Source organism: Brienomyrus brachyistius, chromosome 17 (assembly GCF_023856365.1).
Source record: "Brienomyrus brachyistius isolate T26 chromosome 17, BBRACH_0.4, whole genome shotgun sequence".
In the NCBI taxonomy this organism is placed as follows: domain Eukaryota; kingdom Metazoa; phylum Chordata; class Actinopteri; order Osteoglossiformes; family Mormyridae; genus Brienomyrus; species Brienomyrus brachyistius.
Window position 1 is genome coordinate 3,423,240 of NC_064549.1, and position 19,777 is coordinate 3,443,016.

General features: G+C 51.5%; 1 protein-coding gene across 8 annotated transcripts; it reads left to right on the forward strand.

Annotated features, from left to right (window-relative positions):
- The first annotated feature begins 5 nt into the window (after positions 1-5).
- cep295 (centrosomal protein 295) lies at positions 6-19,210 on the forward strand. 8 transcript variants are annotated; one of them, XR_007383217.1, is made up of 32 exons: positions 6-575; positions 697-897; positions 985-1,109; positions 1,227-1,320; positions 1,430-1,543; positions 1,949-2,089; positions 3,792-3,975; positions 4,568-4,729; positions 4,922-5,146; positions 5,251-5,342; positions 6,614-6,787; positions 7,522-7,610; positions 8,025-8,757; positions 8,996-9,107; positions 10,695-10,853; positions 11,009-11,209; positions 11,927-12,021; positions 12,398-12,530; positions 12,980-13,165; positions 13,335-13,480; positions 13,715-13,820; positions 13,949-14,046; positions 14,526-14,697; positions 14,786-14,907; positions 15,520-15,592; positions 15,735-16,189; positions 16,857-17,009; positions 17,153-17,213; positions 17,379-17,591; positions 17,894-17,990; positions 18,555-18,671; positions 19,053-19,210. XR_007383217.1 is itself a non-coding variant. In XM_048982037.1 (32 exons), the coding sequence occupies exons 1-32, from the start codon at positions 420-422 to the stop codon at positions 19,092-19,094; spliced, it is 5,256 nt and encodes a 1,751-aa protein (XP_048837994.1). In that variant the 5' UTR covers positions 6-419; the 3' UTR covers positions 19,095-19,210. The 8 variants fall into 8 exon arrangements, 6 of the variants coding, with proteins under 6 accessions (XP_048837994.1, XP_048837999.1, XP_048837996.1 ...); XR_007383218.1 differs by having other exon boundaries at positions 17,897-17,990; XM_048982037.1 differs by having other exon boundaries at positions 17,894-18,032; positions 18,572-18,671.
- Positions 19,211-19,777: the final 567 nt, after the last annotated feature.

Here is a 19,777-nt window from a genome sequence, read left to right on the forward strand (position 1 = left end):
TAATTACGGTCCGCACTCGGAGACACACTTCTGCTACCGCTCCACGTGACTGAGCGGGCTGTTTGAATAACGGTAGTGACGTCACGCGAGTCGCGAATGGACGTTTGAAGCAGAAACAAAACCATGGAGACGTGTTAGCTGTTGGCGGATAACTTCAGGGTTTCTGAATTTATTCTTATTTACGTAGTGTGAAATTTTCCTTTTTAAGACATGATCCTTCTTTTTAACATATCTTAACGGGATTTTATTTCGACAATTGTCTTCAGAGTTAGGTGGCCAACTGCATGTCAAGTTAGTTTACTGATTGTTGTTTTGGTGTTAGCCATTAGCCGGCTTGACCGAAAACGGAAACCTGCGCGCTAACTGTCTTAACATGACCCCTAATTTCGTGACAAGCGTGTGATAACCTGCCTGGGCTCATGTTGGCGGAAGGCTGGGACGCCAGCGCCTTAGACGAGCGGGCGAACATGAGGAGGAAGGTGGACAAAGTGGGCCGGTTGAGGCTGAGCCCGAACGAGGAGGCACGGCTGATCAGAGAGGAGCAGGAGAGGAGGAGGAGGCTTAGGCTGCAGCAGGTGAGAGGACAATTTAAAGGGGCCTGTTAAGAATCACCATTAGGCCACTGTCTGTCAGTGTATGTGCATGAACGGTGCATGAACCTGCTTTACATCCCAACACTGAGTGCATTCAATGCAGGTGCGGGAGCAGGAGCGCTTCATCGCATTGCAGATCCGCAAGGAGGTGCGGCAACGCCGAGACTGTGAGCTCCAGGGGCTGGCTGAGGAGCTGAGGGGGGAGTGGGTGAGGCAGCAGGAGAAAAGGGTTCAAGCCCTGCAGGAGCTGTATGAGGAGAGCCGCGGGGCTGTGGGAGAAAGCTACAGGAGTGCCAAGGAAAATGTGAGCTGGTGCCATCACTGCCCCTCCATTCCCACTCCCCTCGGTGTAGAAGGCATGTAAGAATGGCTGCTTTTCGCCCGGCTGCAGGAACCAGACTGGGAGGCACTGGTGCGGCAGGCAGGGGAGAATCAGGAGCGGGCAGAGCGACGACACAGGGCAGCGCTGACGGAGCTCAGGTGGCAAAGGGAGCGACAGCAGGAGGAGCAGTGCCGGTAAGGAGCAGTGCCGGTAAGGAGCAGTGCCGGTAAGGAGCAGTGCCGGTAAGGAGCAGGCCGCGAGCTGGCGCGGCAGGCACTGACGTGCTTTCGTTGACCCTGCTCTTTTTGCAGCCGTGCCGAAGCCCGGAAGAGGGCCATGCTGACAGAGAAGGAGAGGGCAGCCAAGGTGACCAGCCTGCCACCCCCACCACCAGACCCCATTCAGGCAAGTTTGTGTCAGCGACTCCTAACACCCAGAGGAAGGCGCCTCCCAGTGTCTTCTCTTCACCATATGTGAATTGCGCCTGATGGCTTAGCTTTCCATCTTCCCCCAGAATGTGGATTTGAAGCGCCCCCCTGTGGCGAAAGTGCCCAGTGCAGCTAGATACTCTGTCACACATTACCATCTACCTGAGGCGACTGTGGATTGTGAAGTGAATGTTGATCAGGTAGGAACGTAAGATGACGTTTCTGTGTAATTTTTTTGCACGGTTTGGGTTTGAATGAAGTGTGACTAGGGTAAATTTTTTTGGGTCTTTTCTGCATTACTTGGATCTATTTACTAAGTAACTCTAGCAGCGAACCCAGCGGGTCAGTGAGGTTCGTTCTGCGGAGGCTGCACATTGCTACAGTGACGCTGAGTTCATTTGATTTTGTGGCACTCCTGCCATTTTGTGAAAGGAACTCCAGGCTTGTTTAAAAATGAGGGTAGGAGACGCAGGAGTGAAAAGTTCAGGAAGCCTGCAGCTGTTTGCCGACTGTCGGAACTGCAAAGCGTGCTCTCACTACTAGTGAGTAAATTGAACACGCCATTTGTTCATCTTATGATTTTTCACCTTGCATGTTGCGGACAGCGCGATGCCCGGCTTGCAGCAGCAGAGGAAGGGCGGCGCCTAGCGGCACGAGATCAGGAGGAGGAGCGAGAGCGGAGGGAAAGGCAGGAGAAGGCTCGTCTTAGGGGGGAGTGTGCTTTGAGGAAGGAGCATCTCGCACAGGTACCCCCCCCCCCCCACCACACACACACTCACAGTAGACCTTTGCATAAATGACCTTTATCTCTGCTGTCTGAAATTCGAGCATTTTTAGCAAAAATCTTTCTTTTATTAGGGAAAAATACAGACTGTCCCCAAATAATGGGTTCAGTTCTGACAGACAGGTCATATATCAAATAGACGTATGTCAGAATAAGATAACTGCACTTTTAGCTATGTGAACAAGACTAATAGGTGTGTTGGGCTGGGAGGGTCGTGCCACCATACATGCTACTAGTACATTCCTGTTGTAGTTCGTACATTTGCTTAATAAAAAAAAAAAGAATTAGTTGTATGTGTGAATTGATGCGAGTCGCATAGGTTGTATGTTGTGTATGGTCTGTATTAGGGATGGACTGGTTCACATTATTCAGTTCCGATCCGATTCCCGATACACAACTGCCAGCACTGATACAGACTCCAATACAAGAGCTCTTTTTATCCCGATTAGGTATCTGCGCTGGATATCACCGGCACACCACACGCCTTGTAGGCGGAGCCTGCATGTCTGTTATAGCCGAACAAAACTACAGCTAAAAGCAGCCCTGGGGACCAAATTGTCTGTCCGTTATAAGCTAAATTCCGTTATATGCGAGTCCGCTATATCCGATGCTTTTTCTGCATGTTCTTAAAGGCGAACGTCCAGGACCAGCGGACCTTGTCAGTTATAGACGATATTCCGTTATAAGCTAAATTCCGTTATATGCGAGTCCACTATATCCGATGCTTTCTCTGCATGTTCTTAAAGGCGAACATCCGGGACCAGCGGACCTCATCCGTTATAGACGATATTCCGTTATAAGCGAGTGAACTATAACGGGATTTTACTGTAAATGAAATAAAATTATGCCAAAAAATCTTAAATTAGGCTGCTAGAAACACATAATGTACTGCTGTGCCTCATTTGTACATCTTGTTTGAAGCATTATGGATGCATTTGCAGTTCAGCTGGAGTGTCCGGCAAAAGCGGGCTTTTAAAATGGCCCACGATGTTTCTCCCACTGGCTACAGCGTCACTTACACTTCACTGTGATCGCAGCCCCTCGTGTATCACAAGCAGCAGTGAGTGTGCAGACCAGCCCAAGCCAGGGACGCCCAAATCATCCATTGCTTTTTTCCATATTACTCGTGTTGTCTTTCACAATTGTGTATGCTTGGTTTAGTGGGATTTTGCAGTAAATGCTACTTCCACCTCTCAGAATTTAGTTTTTACAGCGATTGCAAATCACTGTGCTACTAGTTGTTAAAAGTGTAAAATACGGAAGTCGCTGCACTCACACCCACCGAGTGGCACCGTTAGTGTCCCGCAAAATTCCGCAAAAAAAAACATAAAATAGGAAACAGCTGTCATGCGATTGATTGTACAAATCGATTTCATAAGAATTGCCAAAAACTAAATAAATAAGTATCGGACGTGGATTTGCCACATACCCAATACCCGATCTGTCTAATAGATCTGGATTGGTGCCGATATCGATCCAAATATTGGATCGGTGCATCTCTAGACTGCATGCCTCTTGCATGAACACAAGCTATATAAGCTCATGTTTCACACTGCCTGCAGGGCTGGGTGGGTGTGTGTGAGAGCGCTGAGTGATTTCCAGGCTTAGTCTGGCTGTGCCTGTCTTACATTTCCTCTTCTGTCCTGCACGCTATGGTCATGTAGGACCGTGAGCGTTTGCTGCAGCAGCTGGACCGCCTGCAGCAGGCCGACCTGCTTCGTCGCAGGCAGCAGCTGGCGCACATGGCCCTGAACATCTTTCAGCCACCCCACCGAAGGCAGGAGATGGCAGAGGAGAGGCAGTGGGACTTGGAGACTGCCTTTGAGGACCTGTATGCGGGAGAGAGAGGTGAGCAGGCTGGAGGGCCGGCCTCGCCGTTCAGGTGCTGCTGCGTTTGCTCTGTTAACTTTGCCATTGCAGTGCTTTCCAGATGCTTCATGTACCATTACATTCAGTGTTTGGTTTAGATGGTTTCCTGTAAGTTATGTACCTTACTTGGTGTATCTGGTGCCTGTGGTGGCCTAATGGTTAGGGAAGTGTGTTTGTAATCGAAAGTTTGCTGGCTCGAATTCCAGAGCAGCAAAGTACCACTGAGGTATCCTCAGCAAGGTGCCGTCCCCAAACACTGCTCCCGGACGCTGAATTGGCTGGCCCCTGCTATGTCACATTGTCACATATGGTTCAAATGCAGAGAACACATTTTGTTGTTGTGCACTGTGTGCTCTGGTGTGACAGCAATGACACTTATTTGCATTCAATAATTCACTAATTTATTATCAGCTGATAATTTTGAACCTTGTAGGGTCTGTACCTTGTTCAAAATCCTTAATGTGACTAAGACCGTAAATAGTTCTGCTTTCCTCCTTTTGTCTTCCTGATGAGGTCAAACTTGACGATGTTCGCTGCTTGACCTCTGACTCCTTCCCTGTGGGCCCCGCAGGAGTGAAAGGAGATCAGGTCCTGCATCTCGTACCAGAGCCTCTTCCCGCCACGTCTCTGGGCAGCCAGGACGAGGATCTGGATGTGACCCTGGAGCCCAGCATAGAGGAAGCGACGGATAGAGAGGAGAGCCAGCCTGCAGTTCCACCTGCAGAAGAACAAGGTTTGGAGCTTAATTCATCCTGTGTATAAGTACCTTCTGCTGAAGGTCATGAAGACCTTGTAGCTTTTTTTCAATAACTGTACCTTAGGCTTGAACTTACTAGTCCTTTTTAATGTTGTATTTAGTGGATATAACTCTAGTCACTAAGACTCTGTGTTTGGTAAGTGTTGATGTTTGGCATTGTAAACACAGCTCAGCCTTCTGAAGCGCCCCCTAGAGACATACTGAAGAAGCTTCTGGAAAGGATTCGGGCACAGAGGACCCGGCAGGGCAGCCGGAGTGGGAGCGGGAGTGAGGTGACGGCTGGGGACAGCGTCACTATGGAGAGTGGCTCGCTGAGCAGCGAGAACAGGGAGCAGGCCCGGTCCGCAAGTCCTACACAGATCACTGAACCTGACCCCCAGCCAGCCGCTCAAGGTCAGCCCCTCACCTTGACTGCTAACTGCTTTTCCTCACATCGCTGTTTACTACACAGAGAAAAATGCAGCAAACCTTCCCTTTAAATACGGCTCTCCTTTTAGTTCCAGGTCGTGAGGCGACAGAGGACTCCAGTGTTGCAGAAACCCTGCGGCATCACAGGGGTGCGGCAGTGCAGGCAGAGAGGAGGATGCGGGTATGCACGGGTGCCTTCCGTGTGTGCTGCTGATTCCGATTTCACGGCAGCGCCTGGTCTCTGTTCAGGCTGCTGGGGAGATGACATGCTGCAGGCTCTGTTTGTGGCAGAAGTCGGGAATTAGCTTTTAATGGCTTCCTGGGGAGATCAGCAGGGAAGGATTGCTAGCTCATTGGTACCAGTTTAATGTGCATCAGGTGCCCTGCTGTGGGGAATAGTCGTATGAATGTGCTGTTAGTTTAGGTTCCCCTGCAGTTTTCATTGTGCCGACGGCAGCTTCGTGAGTAGAGGACAGTCTGGGTGGTTTTCCACTGCATCTGTTACCATAATTCTGATACCAAAAATTCTTTACTTTCCCTTATGCATTGATTATCTAGTCAGGTACCAGCACAAAGAATACCAAACCAGCCTGGATAGTCTTCTGGTAATTTGGGACAGGACTTGCAAACGTGAATATTGTCGATTGGTTATGCAAATAACCTGCTTCACAGACACGAAATACATCCACCATTCTGATAAAGTGTAGTTACGATCTCCGGAAACAACAATAAATTAAGCAAAAAAAGTAAGCAGTGATGGATGTGTGGACAAATGAAGCTTTAATTACAAACAGATTAGAACAACAGATTCAATGAGATGTGAATGGCATGAAATGAAATTAGTATTTGCTATAAAATATACTACGGCTGCACAATGTTGGAAAATCTTCAAATATCGCAGAGTGATTTTGTTGCAGTAAATGTTGAGATATTTATAAAGCAAAAAAGGATTTTAAAATAAGTACATTTCACACAAAACCATCAAGGAATGATTTGGACAGTAAGGATGAAAACGATTATGATTGTTCCAGGACTGCATGATGAGCTCGTGCAAAAGCAGCGGAGGTAAACTTAGAGCAGACTTTACAGACATTTACTAGATAATCTTGGAAAGGAACAAACGTTAGAATTGCAAAGTTTTGTTTCCTATGACAGTGACCTCAATCCATTGTGGTCTGTGCAGTGTGAGAATTGTATGCGAATAACTTGCAGTGTTGGTATTAATGTTGCATGTTGCCCAGCATTATATACTAAAGCCATTTGAATTCAGTACAAAATACCCCACCTTGTGTTGTGATGATTCATTCAGTGCCGGTATCAGTTTTTACAGCAGTGGAAAATCAACATAAGAAGTAAAGCACTTTTGGTACTTTCTTGAAATGCAGAAGTACCATGCAGTACTGGTGCAGTGGGAAAGGGCCCTCTGACAGCAGAGGGCTACCTCTGTTCCAGGAGGCTGAGCTGGAGCGGCAAAAACAGGAGCAGCTGAAGCTTTTGGAGGACCTGGAGGAGCAGCGGCGCGGCCTGGAGCTCCAGCTGAGGCAGGCGCGCCTGTCAGCTGAGGATTCTGGGAAATTTGGTCCAGCCGAGTCGCCTGCTGACTTCACTGAATCGCAGCAGCCGAGTGTGAGCTGAATTTTGGCTTATGTTTAGGTGGACATGGTGGGAGGATGTGCTCACAATGAATGAAAGGGTGATTGGGTCACATGCATATAAAAATATAAGTATATAAAACCCTGTATTCTATGAGCAGAAATAGCATTGGTTGGTAAATTTTAGAGGGACAACTCAGGACTTACCATAAAGTAAAGAATACGATGATAATGATTCTACAGTATGTGCCGTTTGATGTCTTGGAATCAGGTGAAAACAATTCTGTTTATAAATCTGTAGAAATTCTAAAGGACAAGCTTCATTAAAAACTTTGTTTGGCAGTTTTGTGAAATGCTCCCTGGTTTTGTTGTAAGGGCATGATTAAAAGGAGGATGCCATTTGGTAGATTAGAGCTGTGAGCATTGCCACCCGGTCAAGAAATCAGCCTTGAGCAGAACTTGTAGACAATGAATTATTCATCTGGGCTCAGCTGTTCATCCAACCTGAAGAGGTGTAATAATGAGAGATGTGGAATGAATCACTCTGCTTTTACAAGTGTTGTTGTTCCTCCTGGTGTGAGCCTCTGAAAGCATTGGGGTAAACGGCCACGTCCATTCTGCTGAATGTCCTTCTGACCAGAGCCCACATCTGCATGATGAAGGCTCGGAGCAGAGGGCCGACCCTCATGGTCGGATCTCTGCTGAGTGGTGACATGTAGGGTCACATTAGTAACGATATTGACTCTTGGTCATGCCTTGCTGTCTCAGACGGGCCAGGAAAGCCAGCCGATTGCTGCCCAGGATGCGCGTTCCAGGAGAATCCGAGAGCATCAGCGGCGTCTCCTGGAACAAAACCGGTAGGAGAGGTTGTATATCCACACTGCTCGCTGCAGTGAGCCCCCGCTTCTCAGCCTTGTTTCTGCATTTGTCATATCTGCTGTTGCATATCATCGATCATTTGGCTCATCTATGGCTTTTGTAATAACTGCCATAAATATTTAGTCTCTTTATTGTATTTTGACAGGCCTATCATTCATGAAATCCTAGAAGCAGTTTTTTTTTTTTTTTTTTTTTTTTTTTAACGAACGTTGTTGAGCATTCATGGAGATTGGAATACGTAGGTTGTTGATAGTTTGTCTTAAGCATGCTAGCTATTTTAAGCATATGAAAGACTGTGTTTTAGCTATAGCCTGGTGGGCTGATTCCTGACAGACCCTCAGTGCCTGTTCTCTTTAGGTCCACACTAAGCTGTCGGTTCCTATCTGCCATAGGCTGCACCAGCAGTCGGTAGACCAGGCCCGCCGACGTCTGGAGGAGTACCAGGGCCTGCTGAAGATGAAGTACCCCAGCATGGGCTTGCAGGCCACACTCCCCCTCCCTCCACGGGGGGGCCTCTCTGCTCTGACCGCCCCTCCTGCCACCCTCATCTCGCCTCTCCCCTTCCCTGGCGTATCACAGGACTGTCGGACGCCCACTCCCCCACTCGTCCCAGACACTATCTCTCAGAGCGATCACCCTGAGGGTGCTCTTTCTGATCTGCCCACACGAGATTCACCTTCACCCGCGTCTGAGATCGCGCTCCCCTCCCTCATTGATGGGCAGCCCGCCCGGACCATTTGGCCAACCGGGTTTATGGCAGTACGTACGGGGGGCGGTCTGGAAGCCAACTTACTAGTGCCGGAATACAGAGCCGTGGTGGCCCCACAGAGGTTGGGGCGCTCACAACTGCTGGGGGAGAGAGAGTCTGTGCCTGACCAGACCCCCCCACTCGACACACCCACACAAGATAAACAGGAGCTTGGGCAGAGCCATGTCGTCCAGGGGCCCCGGGGACAGACGGGCCAGACAATCATGGAGTGGGCAGGGGCTCCGCAGCCTGCTGCCGCCCTTGACCAGCAGGAGGCACTGGGGGGCGCCCTGCTCCAGCAGCAGTCGTTAGAGCAGATGGCACTACAAGAGGACCGTGACGAAGAGGACGATGAAGCCCGACTCTCCTGGGCACAGGTGAGAGCAGATGGAGCTCCGGCATTCATCTTCATCAGCGTGATTGGCGGCCCTCCCCTAGTGGCCCCCCCCAGCTCTGTCAGCTCTGAGCCATGGGCATCCGGAAGGTTGCCACTTCCACTGTTTGTCTAGGATAGTCTCCTTTTAGAGGGAGGGGTAGGTAATGCTCTTCAGCATGGAAAGTACGCCCCCCCCCTGCTGACATGGCGGCCCTCAGCTTCCTTCTGTGCGATTACAGCTCTCCTCGACCCTGATGTCTGCCTCACTGGAAGCCGTGCAGAAGGGCACCTTCGACCCCACGCACCTCAATGGCGACGTCCTTCCCACCCCCTCATCCAGCACTGTCTCTAGTATGTCATCTTTAGCTCTTCTTGTGATAGCTTGTTTGAATATTTTTGGTCGATTATTAGATTGAATAGGAAAGCATTTGTGTGTGTGTGTGTGTGTGTGTGTGTGTGTGTGTGTGTGTGTGTGTGTGTGTGTCAGCTCGCATGCGCAGAGCATCTGTGGCCTTTTGCGAAGCCCCTTGCGGCTGCAGTCCTGCGCTGAGATTTTGACCGACCTGTTACCATGGATACGGCCGTTCCGCTATCGGCCTTGGGGTCCAGCGGAGCCTCAGAGGCGAGCCGTTTACAAATAGGGAGTGGATTCTGCGGGAGCGTGCTCCTCGGCTGGGCCTAAACGGGGGCCCGCCCTTCGTTTGGTGATGTTCGGCTCGGGCAGTTTCATCACCTGCAAGCCTGCTGCCGGTCACCTCCCTCAATGACACGCAATGCTGTGGCCTGAATTTCTTTTGCACTGATCTGATTTGATCGTCCCCCATCTTAGTCTGTGAGTAACGTCTCAGAGAGACCATCATTAAATGCAGTTATCGCTTCACGTTCTCATGCCCTGACCTGTGATTTTGGTGCTGGCTTAACGTCTGTCTCTGGTGAGTACTGCTAGTCAGCAGTGCCCCTAGGGTTCATTTAGCCCCTCTTCTTGTGGTACAAGAACCCGTTTGCATGCCCTCGATGGCCTTGCCCCTCTAATTTGGTGCCTGGTGCCCATTTTTCGCTAAGATAGCTAGCAGCCAGCCCCAGGCTGTGCAGTCACTGATCATTATGTCGGCTTCGTCCTTTAGTGTAGACTTGCTCCTCATTGGGGCTGTATTTGTGTAATTGTGGAGAGGTTTAGCTTCAGAATGGGTTAACTAGAGATGAGCCGGTCATATCCCGCAAAGGGCCGAGCCACACGTCCAGCTACTAAATAGGGAAGCGTGTTCACCCCCTCCCAGCGTGCCGTGTCTAACCCTCTTCGGGTCTCCCCGGTGTCAGGCCTGCCTTTGAATCGGAAACGGCTAATGGCTATAAGAGTGTTCAGTCCCGCTCTGATTGCCTCTTAATTCTTAGCTCCACTTAAGAACTTGATGCTAATTGTGGCGTCAAGGTGATTCTTCGGGGGTGTGATGTCGTTTTGTAAAATGTTTGTGGTGTCATGGAGATGTGAGCGAACTCTTGCGTCCCTGTGCCTTCCTTGAGCTACGGGAAAAGAAAAGCATGTGCCGACGACCTCAGCACGTCTAGGATGCAGAGGATAATCACATGAGAGCACCGAGGTTGGCCGTCAGCTGAGGTCGGCCCCCACAGCCTGCATGTGCGGGTGTCCGTGTGCCTGACCGCGCTTCGCTGGCTCGGACGTGGCAGCAGTGCAGTGCGGCCTGTCTGACTGAGAGGCCTGCCTCCACCCCTCAAGGTCACATGGTTTGCCTGTTGGCTGGTCTTTCTGTATTTAATTCCTTCATTGCTGGCTGGCAGTAGTGATTAAAGACCTTAGTGAAATTCATCACTCACACTGAGCTTTTGCCCAATTTTAGGCTAATATTCCATTTCTGGGTCTGTCTCTTTTAGAATTTAAGATGCATGCCTTAAGCTGTATTACACGCCCCCCCTCCCCAGACTCTGTGACTCACAGAGACCTCAAGAGCGCCCCCTGTCTCCACACCCCCAAGCCGCCAGTGGCACGGCCCAGACTGGGCATCCTGGAGATGATCGAGCAGCACGAGCTCAGCGCAATCCAGGAGGTCGAGACGCCAGCCAACGGCAGCCTGGCCACAGGTCGGTCCGGCCGCTGACGCCTTAAGCGAAAATGCATTAAACCTAATGCATTCTGGGCAAAATCACCATCACATTTGTCACCCGGCAGGTGTAGCGATCATTTTGTCATACAGCAGGATGAGCGCGTGTTTCATCCGTTGTTTGCTGCTCTACAGTGGGTAGGGAGTCACCGGAGAAATCCTTCCCCATAACAGAAGAAGCCAGGGAATTGGAGGGTTTGTCCCACACAGGGAGGAGGATCTACGCCGGTCCTGCTAGAGGCTGGGGGAGCTCCTCGTGTCCGACCGGTACCAGCTCTGTCCGGCGCTCGTGGAGGGATTGGCTTCAAATGGAGGCCGGCTTGCAGCTGCAGCCAGGTGAGTGGTGGGGAAAGGGCGCCTAGACAACCGGACAGGATTGTCACAGCTGGGTATCAGACGTTACATTATTCATTATTAACGGGGAGGGTTGGACCAGGGAGCACCGGCAGTAGAAGTGTAGATGGACATGATGAGGCTGGTCTCTCCGCTCTAAGCCAATGGGAAGTGCCCAGATCATTAAAACGTTTAAAGACGTTAAAGCTGTCAAACTGAGAGCAGCACGGCGACTCGCCCTGCCGGGCTTCGGGCCTGCGTTCCCGGCCTGTCGGGCCTGCGTTCCCGGCCTGTCGGGCCTGCGTTCCCGGCCTGTCGGGCCTGCGTTCCCGGCCTGTCGGGCCTGCGTTCCCGGCCTGTCGGGCCTGCTGCCGTGCCGAGTCGCCCCAATGCGGCGCAGGCTGAGCTCTCCTTGCACACCCCGGGTGACGGGGAGCAGCAGCCTTGTTGGTCTGGTTGATTTATTCCCATTTTCAGGAGCGATTGCAGCTGTGATGTGCTTCCAATGTCTAATACTTAATGCCTTGGGATAGAGGATGTTACTGAGCCCCCCGCCCCCCCCGTATGAATTCTCTATTCAGGCCATGAGTGTTGGGTTCGCGCTGGCAGGTGCCTGGCAGCTGTTTGTTTTGGAAGTGCATGCTAATGTTTCCCCCAACCCCTCACAGCCCAACACACAGCTCATACACATAAATATCTCCCCAAACTCCACCCCCCCAGATCCTGCACCAGCTCGCGTGCCCACGGATGGCCCATGTCCACCAGAATACCGACGAGCCGCTGACACGGGCGCCGATGTGAAGTGCGGGGGTGTGGTAAGCGGGGGGGGGGGGTCCCCTGGCCATGAATCAAGTACTTAAGAACCAACTACGAAAGGAGAGTCTGTAGATTCTGAGGATATTTTGGACTGTGTTGAAACTGTAATCATTTCATAATTAATGAAGATTAACTTTATTGTTCCCAGGGGAAAATTCTGGTGGGATCAATAAAGTTAATTTTTAATCTTAATGTTGAGTATAAAATGATAAAGATTAAAATGAGACATGGTGAAAAAGGGTATTACTGCCCAGACGCTGTCTGTCTGTGCCTGTGTCTGTTTCCCATCATAAATACACTGTAGTGTTATGTTGCTGTCTGTCTTGTGTGCAAATTGACCTTAACCCTCTAAGCTAATAACTGTGTGGTGTTCAGCTGCTGCAGGGCCCCCCCCAGCCCCCTGTGTTCAGCAGCTCTCCTTCGTTGGTGCGTCTCCACACTGACCCAGAATTCTCCACCTCCATTTCCACCGGAAGCTTCTCCACCACCGAGCCAGATCTGAGTTCCGGTGAGAATGGGTTTGCCGCGTGAAAATAAAGCTGCCATAGTTTGTCATTTAGTGTCACCTACTGTCGACTTTTCATATCCTCTCAGCCAAAATATTCAGGGATTTTTAGGATCAAATCCTATGACCTTATTTACATAGTTTTGTTTGTTAATCAAGGTCCCCTGTGGCAAATGATGTAAATTCATTTTATAATGATGGTAATTTTTGAAAGCTCTTAGGCTTGAGTGTTGGCAATGAGTACATGATTTTGTATTTACTAATTTTACATGGTTTCCTCATGTTGCATTAACACAGTTAATGTGTGTGGGACTCCATTTGTTAATTGGAATTGCAGTCCTACCCAGAGGAACTTACTTATTATCCTCGAGCAATGGAAGATGGATTTTCTACATGACGTCAGTTTTTTTACTAAAACAGAGGTACGTCTCGACCCTTGAATCCGGTCACAGGTGGAACGCCCCCCTGTCTCTCCGCTCCCGCTTCCCGGCTCGCCCCGGAGGTCTCGCTTGGAAATTCCGCAAGCATCTCACCTGCTTCCTGTGGATCCATCTCACACGACTGCAGTGTCCAGCGAATCATTGACAAGTACATCAAGGAGCTGAATGATTCCCTGTTTCTGGTTGGAAGCTCCTCAGGTCTGAATCTTTCCAGTCCTCATTCATTTAGCTAAAGTATATCAATATACTATATATATGTATATATAAAAAATGCATACAGGTGCTGCAGAGGGCCAGTATTTCCTGTTTTTCTTTTGCTGGTTGACTGAAGGTGTCTGATGCTTAACTCCCTTACTGATCTGTCCAGTCCCACTTTCAGGGAGATCTGATTTTGATCTGCGGGAGTCTTCATGCTTTATGTCCCTGCCTGGGTCCCGTAGCCAGCAAAACCTGGTGCGGGTCTCCGGAGCCGCCGACTCGGAGCAAACGCTCCGGAGCCAGGGCAGTCTGCAGGTACTGTGTGCCCATTACCCATCTGTGTGTTTGTTTGTCTGTCTGTTGCCTGTGGTCTGAGATCAACACCAGTAAATATGAATTGATCACCCAAATGACGTGTCAGCTTTACTTAGACATGATGAACTTCTCAGTAAGTAAAACATTCACAGGTTGCAGTAAAATGCTTCTGCGAAGAGGAAGGTGCTTCTCCCGTTTTGAGATCCTTTCATTTTGTATTTCTGCTCTTTTTAGGATTCTAGCATCTCCACACCGGGCCAGATGCTCTGTGACAGCTCGTCTTCGTACCTTCAGGAAGCGCACGACGTCGGCTTGGGAAGCGTCTCTCACAGCTCGTCCAGTAAGGCACCCCTCAGTATTTGTACCGCTCTCCAGCTCATTTGCTCTCTCTCTCTCTCTCTCTCTCCCTCCCTCCCTTCCAACTCTGAGTACAACATACTGACAGGTAATATTCCGTGTGCCTCCTAGATCGTTTTCTCCCACTGGAGCCTACGCTTGATTCAGACTCTTCGTCATCCTCTTCCTCCCATCGCCAGGGGGTACCGAGGCAGATACAGAGAGCTGAGGTCCGTTCTCTGTTAATCTGCCTTCCTGTCACGTCCCTCCCTTCCCGTGCGCCTGTGTTTCCTGTTGAACCCCTGTAATTCCCACAGAGCTTCGATCAGGCTGCCCTGTCGTTCCTGACGTGCTCCGGTGCCTGTCAGCCTGCCCTCCTTCGTGTTCCACAGCCAGGACATCCGTCTTTGATATGAACAGGCTCCCCTGCCGCCCACACTTTGCTTCCCTCTCTAAAGGCCCCTCACTTTCTCTTAAATGCTCCAATTCTGCCATCGTCTGCAGTAACAAAAATCTACCCCATTTCTCTCTTGTTTAATTACCTCAGTGAGCGTTAATTAGGTTCTGTTTCCTGAGCCGGTGGTGATAACGACTGTGTGGGTCTGCGAAGCAGAGCAGCTGGATTTCGGCACTGTCGCTGTTAGTGTGAGGTCGTGCTGCTTCTCGCTCCCCATCTTGTGCATGGCTCACCTACCTCTTTCATGTCCAGGAGTGGGACTCCGCCATGCGCCGGATCATCCAGCATCTCTCGGATCATTCGTCGTCTCAGTGCCAGGGGGAGGGAACGGACTCGCGTCTGAGCCTGCTGATTAGCCAGCTTCTCAGTCAGTCGTCCTCCTGGCTGGAAGGGGATGCTTCTACTAGTCGGGAGAATGTCACAGGTGAAGTGGAGTGATGTTTGCAGCCAGTAGAGCCAGAATATAGCCCCGCAAAGGTGGTCTGACAGCTTCACTCCGCGTGCTCATGCAGCAGGTGGGTGTGGTGTCCAGTCCCTGCTGCCGGCAGATACTGACTCTACAGGGCCCCTGGAAACAAGCGGCGATGTAATCCGACCTGAGAGCTGCAGGCCTGAGCACTTTCCCCTGGTGGAGGTAGGCTGTCACTTAGCTGTTATTGCAGACAGATTATGAAAACCAAGCTGCGTGTGCCCAGGCGGGCGGCGTGCGTCCATCCGTCCGTCCGCGTGGGCCCGGGCGGGCGGCGTGCGTCCATCCGTCCGTCCGCGTGGGCCCGGGCGGGCGGCGTGCGTCCATCCGTCCGTCCGCGTGGGCCCGGGCGGGCGGCGTGCGTCCATCTGTCCGCGTGGGCCCGGGCGGGCGGCGTGCGTCCATCCGTCCGTCCGCGTGGGCCCGGGCGGGCGGCGTGCGTCCATCTGTCCGCGTGGGCCCGGGCGGGCGGCGTGCGTCCATCCGTCCTTCCGCGTGGGCCCGGGCGGGCGGCGTGCGTCCATCCGTCCGTCCGCGTGGGCCCGGGCGGGCGGCGTACGTCCATCCGTCCGTCCGCCCGCGTGGGCCCGGGCGGGCGGCGTGCGTCCATCCGTCCGTCCGCCCGCGTGGGCCCGGGCGGGCGGCGTGCGTCCATCCGTCCGCGTGTATCCACACTTTTGATTCTCCATCTGTACATTGCGACTCTGCTTTTGATTAGTTGGAGATGAACTTGTGCATGTTCTTCCATGACGTTTCCTCCATCATCTTCCCTGGCAGGATTCCACTCCAGAGCATCGGTACGGTGAGGGGCTTCAGCCCGACCTACAGGGGCAGGACACTGTTTTACTGGGTAGGTTTGGTTTAGAGGGGAGGTCACAGTGAAGTTTTGATCCCAGCACAGTCATGTGGGGCAGTAACGTAATGGCTCTGTGTGTGTGTGTGTGTGTGTGTGTGTGTGTGTGTGTGTGTGTGTGCGCGCACACACCTTTCAGGGGAAGCTACGTCAGACTCTTTCCACCCGCTATTGGCTGAGACGACAGCCAATGAGACAGCTGAGCAGTCGCTGTCCTTTCACCCTCCCTCCAAGAGCTCTGTGGTGTCGCGATCTCCTGACCCACACTGGGATCTGGAGCTGTCCCCTGAGTGTCTGAGGAATGAGTCGGCGGGCACCTCCCAGTGCTCCCCGCCACCCCTGTGCGGCTCCATCCTGCTGGCCTCCCCCCGGAGCTCTGTGTGCGACCTGGCTCTTGCGGAGGACTGCCCCCCACAGCCCGACAGCCCCCTGAGCCATGACCTGTCCACAGAGAGGGGACACTTGTGCAAGCATGACTTGGGCGAGTGTGACTCCCACAGGACCTTCAGCCCCCATATCCCAGATGCTCAGGAACCACAGGAGAATCTCGTTTCTGGGTCTGGGCTAACCTTGCCCATCTGGGACAGAATACTGGTACATACGCCCCAATCACACTGTTCATACATGGAGAATTCACATGAAATGGAAAAATGGGATAATATTGGTTTTCGAAATGAGCAAATTGGTATTAATTAACTAGACTAAGTGGAACTCTATTCAAGCGTGTCCCCTGTGGGTGTGAGTCACTCCTTCCTGTGATGGGAATTTCGTTCTTAGGTTCATTCGGACTAATTAGACCCGTTCAACTCGTTTCCTCATGGCTAAAAAGTATCAGGCAAAACCAAGCAGGTGATGGGCTCAATTAATCGTTCCTTCATTAGGACGATTCCCTCCGGTCCATTGAAATGAAGAGTCTGGGTCTATTCTGAGACCTTCCCGAGGCTGACGGGAGCAGAGAGAGCTGCCTGCTCTCTTTTATCAGAGCTTCCCAGAAGTGCTTATGAGCGATTCTTTCTTGGTGGTGTTTGCTTTCCCAAGCAACCTGCTGGAGCAATTGGTTCAGTATAAGGGTCCAGAGGTTCCTCTTATTTACATCAAAGGCACAATGCCTTTACCATGGTATGTAGAACCACAGGAAGAGTGAGATGCCGGCTTTTTGTTGCTGGTGTGGTTTGGGTTTTGGCTGGAGGCAGGGGGGCTTGGATCAAAGATGCGTCCGTGGGGGGTCCTTGACTGAACCGCAGATTGTTGGGTTGCATAGGAGACGGACCAGGAGAGAGGGATCCTGGAGGAACCCGAGCTGACGTTGGTGAGCCTGGGAGAGACCACCCTGCAGGAGGAAGGGGTGGAAAAGGAGTGGACCACGGAGGTGGAGGAGGAGTGTACACCCTTCATGCTGAATCAGGCCCGACAGGTACAGCCCTCATCCTTCCCTGCACATTGCTATTGAGCTGCTGCTGTGGTGCAGATTCAAGTCAACTTTATTATGGAGCCTCAGTTGTGCCTTTTTAAATATGTGACCAGAATGTGGGTTTGACGTTAATTTAACATTTTCAGACCTGCAAGGTGGCTGGAGATGACAGCAACTCGAAGGCTGAGTCAGAGACGTCCCACGCAGGTGAGCATCAGGCAGCGAGAGGCAGGAGATTAACTCCAAATTTAACCCACCTCTGTTCCTGAGAATTATACAGTTTACCGACACGCTTACTGTAAACTCTGGTAGTGCTGTGCCAGCCACTGTCCTCTCTACAAACGCTTGAACTTCCCTGATCTGCCTCCACAGTCGCGCCGCTGCAAGCCCAGGCGTCCGGGGGCACCTTGCAGGAGCTCTTTCTGCAGAAGCGGCAGGACTTTATCCGCAAGTCAACCCAGAGGCAGGAGAAGCTGAAGGCCAGGAGAAGCGCAGAGATGCAGGCGCGCGCCGACCGGCCCGCACCCACGAAGGGGCCGAGGGTGAAGCCCCCGCAAGACCCCGCCAGTGACGTGGCGCCCAGAGGTGGGTGTGACACTGGCATTTTTCACACTTCTTCAGTGTCGTGTTTGCTGGGTTCGCCTGCTTCTCAGAGCAGTTATTTTTCCCTCTAAGCTTTTTGACACTCGACCCGGCTCCTTGTGGTGTTGAGCTACCAGAAACACTGCAGGAACAGAGTTATCTGCATTTTCACTTGGGTGTAATATTACCTTCGACGGCTCTAGGGTCCAACAGCAGTCCCATCTGGGAGCCAAATTTACGCTCGCATCCTGAAGTGCTGCGCCACCTTGTGAGATTATAATTGTGTGTTTGCGCTCGTCTGTCAGCAGCTGGACTTGAGCTGAAGAAGGTGGCAGAAGTGACCGTGTTCGGCGCAGAGCAGAGGAGGGCAGCGGACGCAGAGATGTACCAGAGAACGGAGAGGTACCGGCAGCTCTCTCTGCTGCCAGCTTCCCCTTCGTCTCTGTAAAAATGTGTCAGATTAGGGCTTAATTGAGGGGGTGAGGAAATTAATTATGCTGAGAGGAAATTTGTTTTCTCATTATATGCGAGTGGGACTGGTTTCCTGGCCTGTGAAAGTGTCGGTCTTAATTCCGCTGCTCCTTCACTTGTTTGTGGGAGGGAGGGTTGTTGGATGAGACCGTTCACACCAACCCAATAAAGAGCTTGTGCTTCATCCCCTGTCAGCACTCTGTCACTAATGTGGGGGGGAAACGGTGCGAAGGGCGGGCACAGCACTGCCACTGTTAGCTGGGGTGGGCGTGCTAACACACTGTTGGCCTCGCACCCGGGGACAGGCCGGCCCCCTCTTCCTGAGAGAGCCCTGGGGTTTCTCGCTCTCGTGTGCGGCATCCGCTGTGCACCAGTGTTAGTCACGCCCCTTAGATGTAGCCTGTGTGCACGTGCCGGCTGTTTGCATCGGGGGCCTTGGATTAACCCCCTGAAGCGTGTGATCTGGCCGCAGTGCTGCGTCCTACAAATAAGCAGGGCTCATGTCCCCATAGGTTATATAACAAGCTGGAGGAGGTGAGGCGGCACAAGGAGGCCAGCATGCGGCAGGAGGCCTACGCCAAAAATAGGGCCAGGGCCAAGGAGTTCCACAAGGTAGGGGGCTGGGGTGGGGGGCAGCTGAGGTGGGGGGCAGCTGGGGTGGGCGGCAGCAGGGGAGGCTCTCCCCACGTCTGCATCCGCCTGACCTTTCCTGAATCTGCGAGGCATGCAGCCCTTACAGGGATGTGACTCTGGGCGGAACGGGGTTTGGATGCACTTGGAGGCTGCAGTTCCGTATGCGTGCTGAATGTTTCCGGGTTCACTGAAAGCCCACGGGTCTGTGTGTGGCGCAGTACTTTGGGTTGTTTCTACTGGTGATTTAATGTTTTGTGGGGGAAGCTTAGCTCACACACCTGGTTGCCAGGTAAAGTTTGGTTAATAAAAAAATCATTCGCCAAAGCTGCTTGCTGTTCTAACCCTCGTCTCCTTCTACAGAAAACGCTGCTGCAGCTGAGGACACAGCGCCTCCCGGTGTGAGCGATGCTTTTAGCAGCTTTCTAATCCGTGCTTTTGTCCTTGAAATCAGTGTCTCTTACTGTTTAATATTTCCATGTACAATTTGTTCTAATTAAATTCTCATAGATATATCTAAAGCATTGGAGGTTGTTTCTTTGAGTTCACCATAACACACACACTCTCACACACACACACACACACACACAAAATTACAATGTCTGCTCCTCTTTGGCTGTGTGTCCACTGACCCCTGAAGTTCAACCTCTCTGTCCCAACCTTTTATTTGAGAAGCAGACTTTCCATGGACTTCGGCATATTTTTACATCTTCGGAAATTGCTAGGTCTGGTTGGCAAGTGCACGAGGACTTCATTGCGGAGACAGAGCCTAAGAATGGCCCCCGCTGTTACTCGGGGGCAGTGTGTACCTCTTTGCTCTTCCATCTCACTTATCTAGGAGGAGATTCATTCAGGTCAAAATCAGGTGTTATCATTTAAAAAGATCCTGAGATGAGCTGTACCTGTCTGTGCTCTGTATCCCCAGTGAATCATGCGGCCAAGATGGCTGGCCAACAAACGTGTTTCCTGTAATAATCAGGTCTGTGGTGGGTGATTAATGGTGCATTATGCTTAATTAATGTCCATCCTGCAAGAGTGAAAAGCCACATTCTGCGTGTTAGCAGGTATCTTAATAAATGCATCCTGTG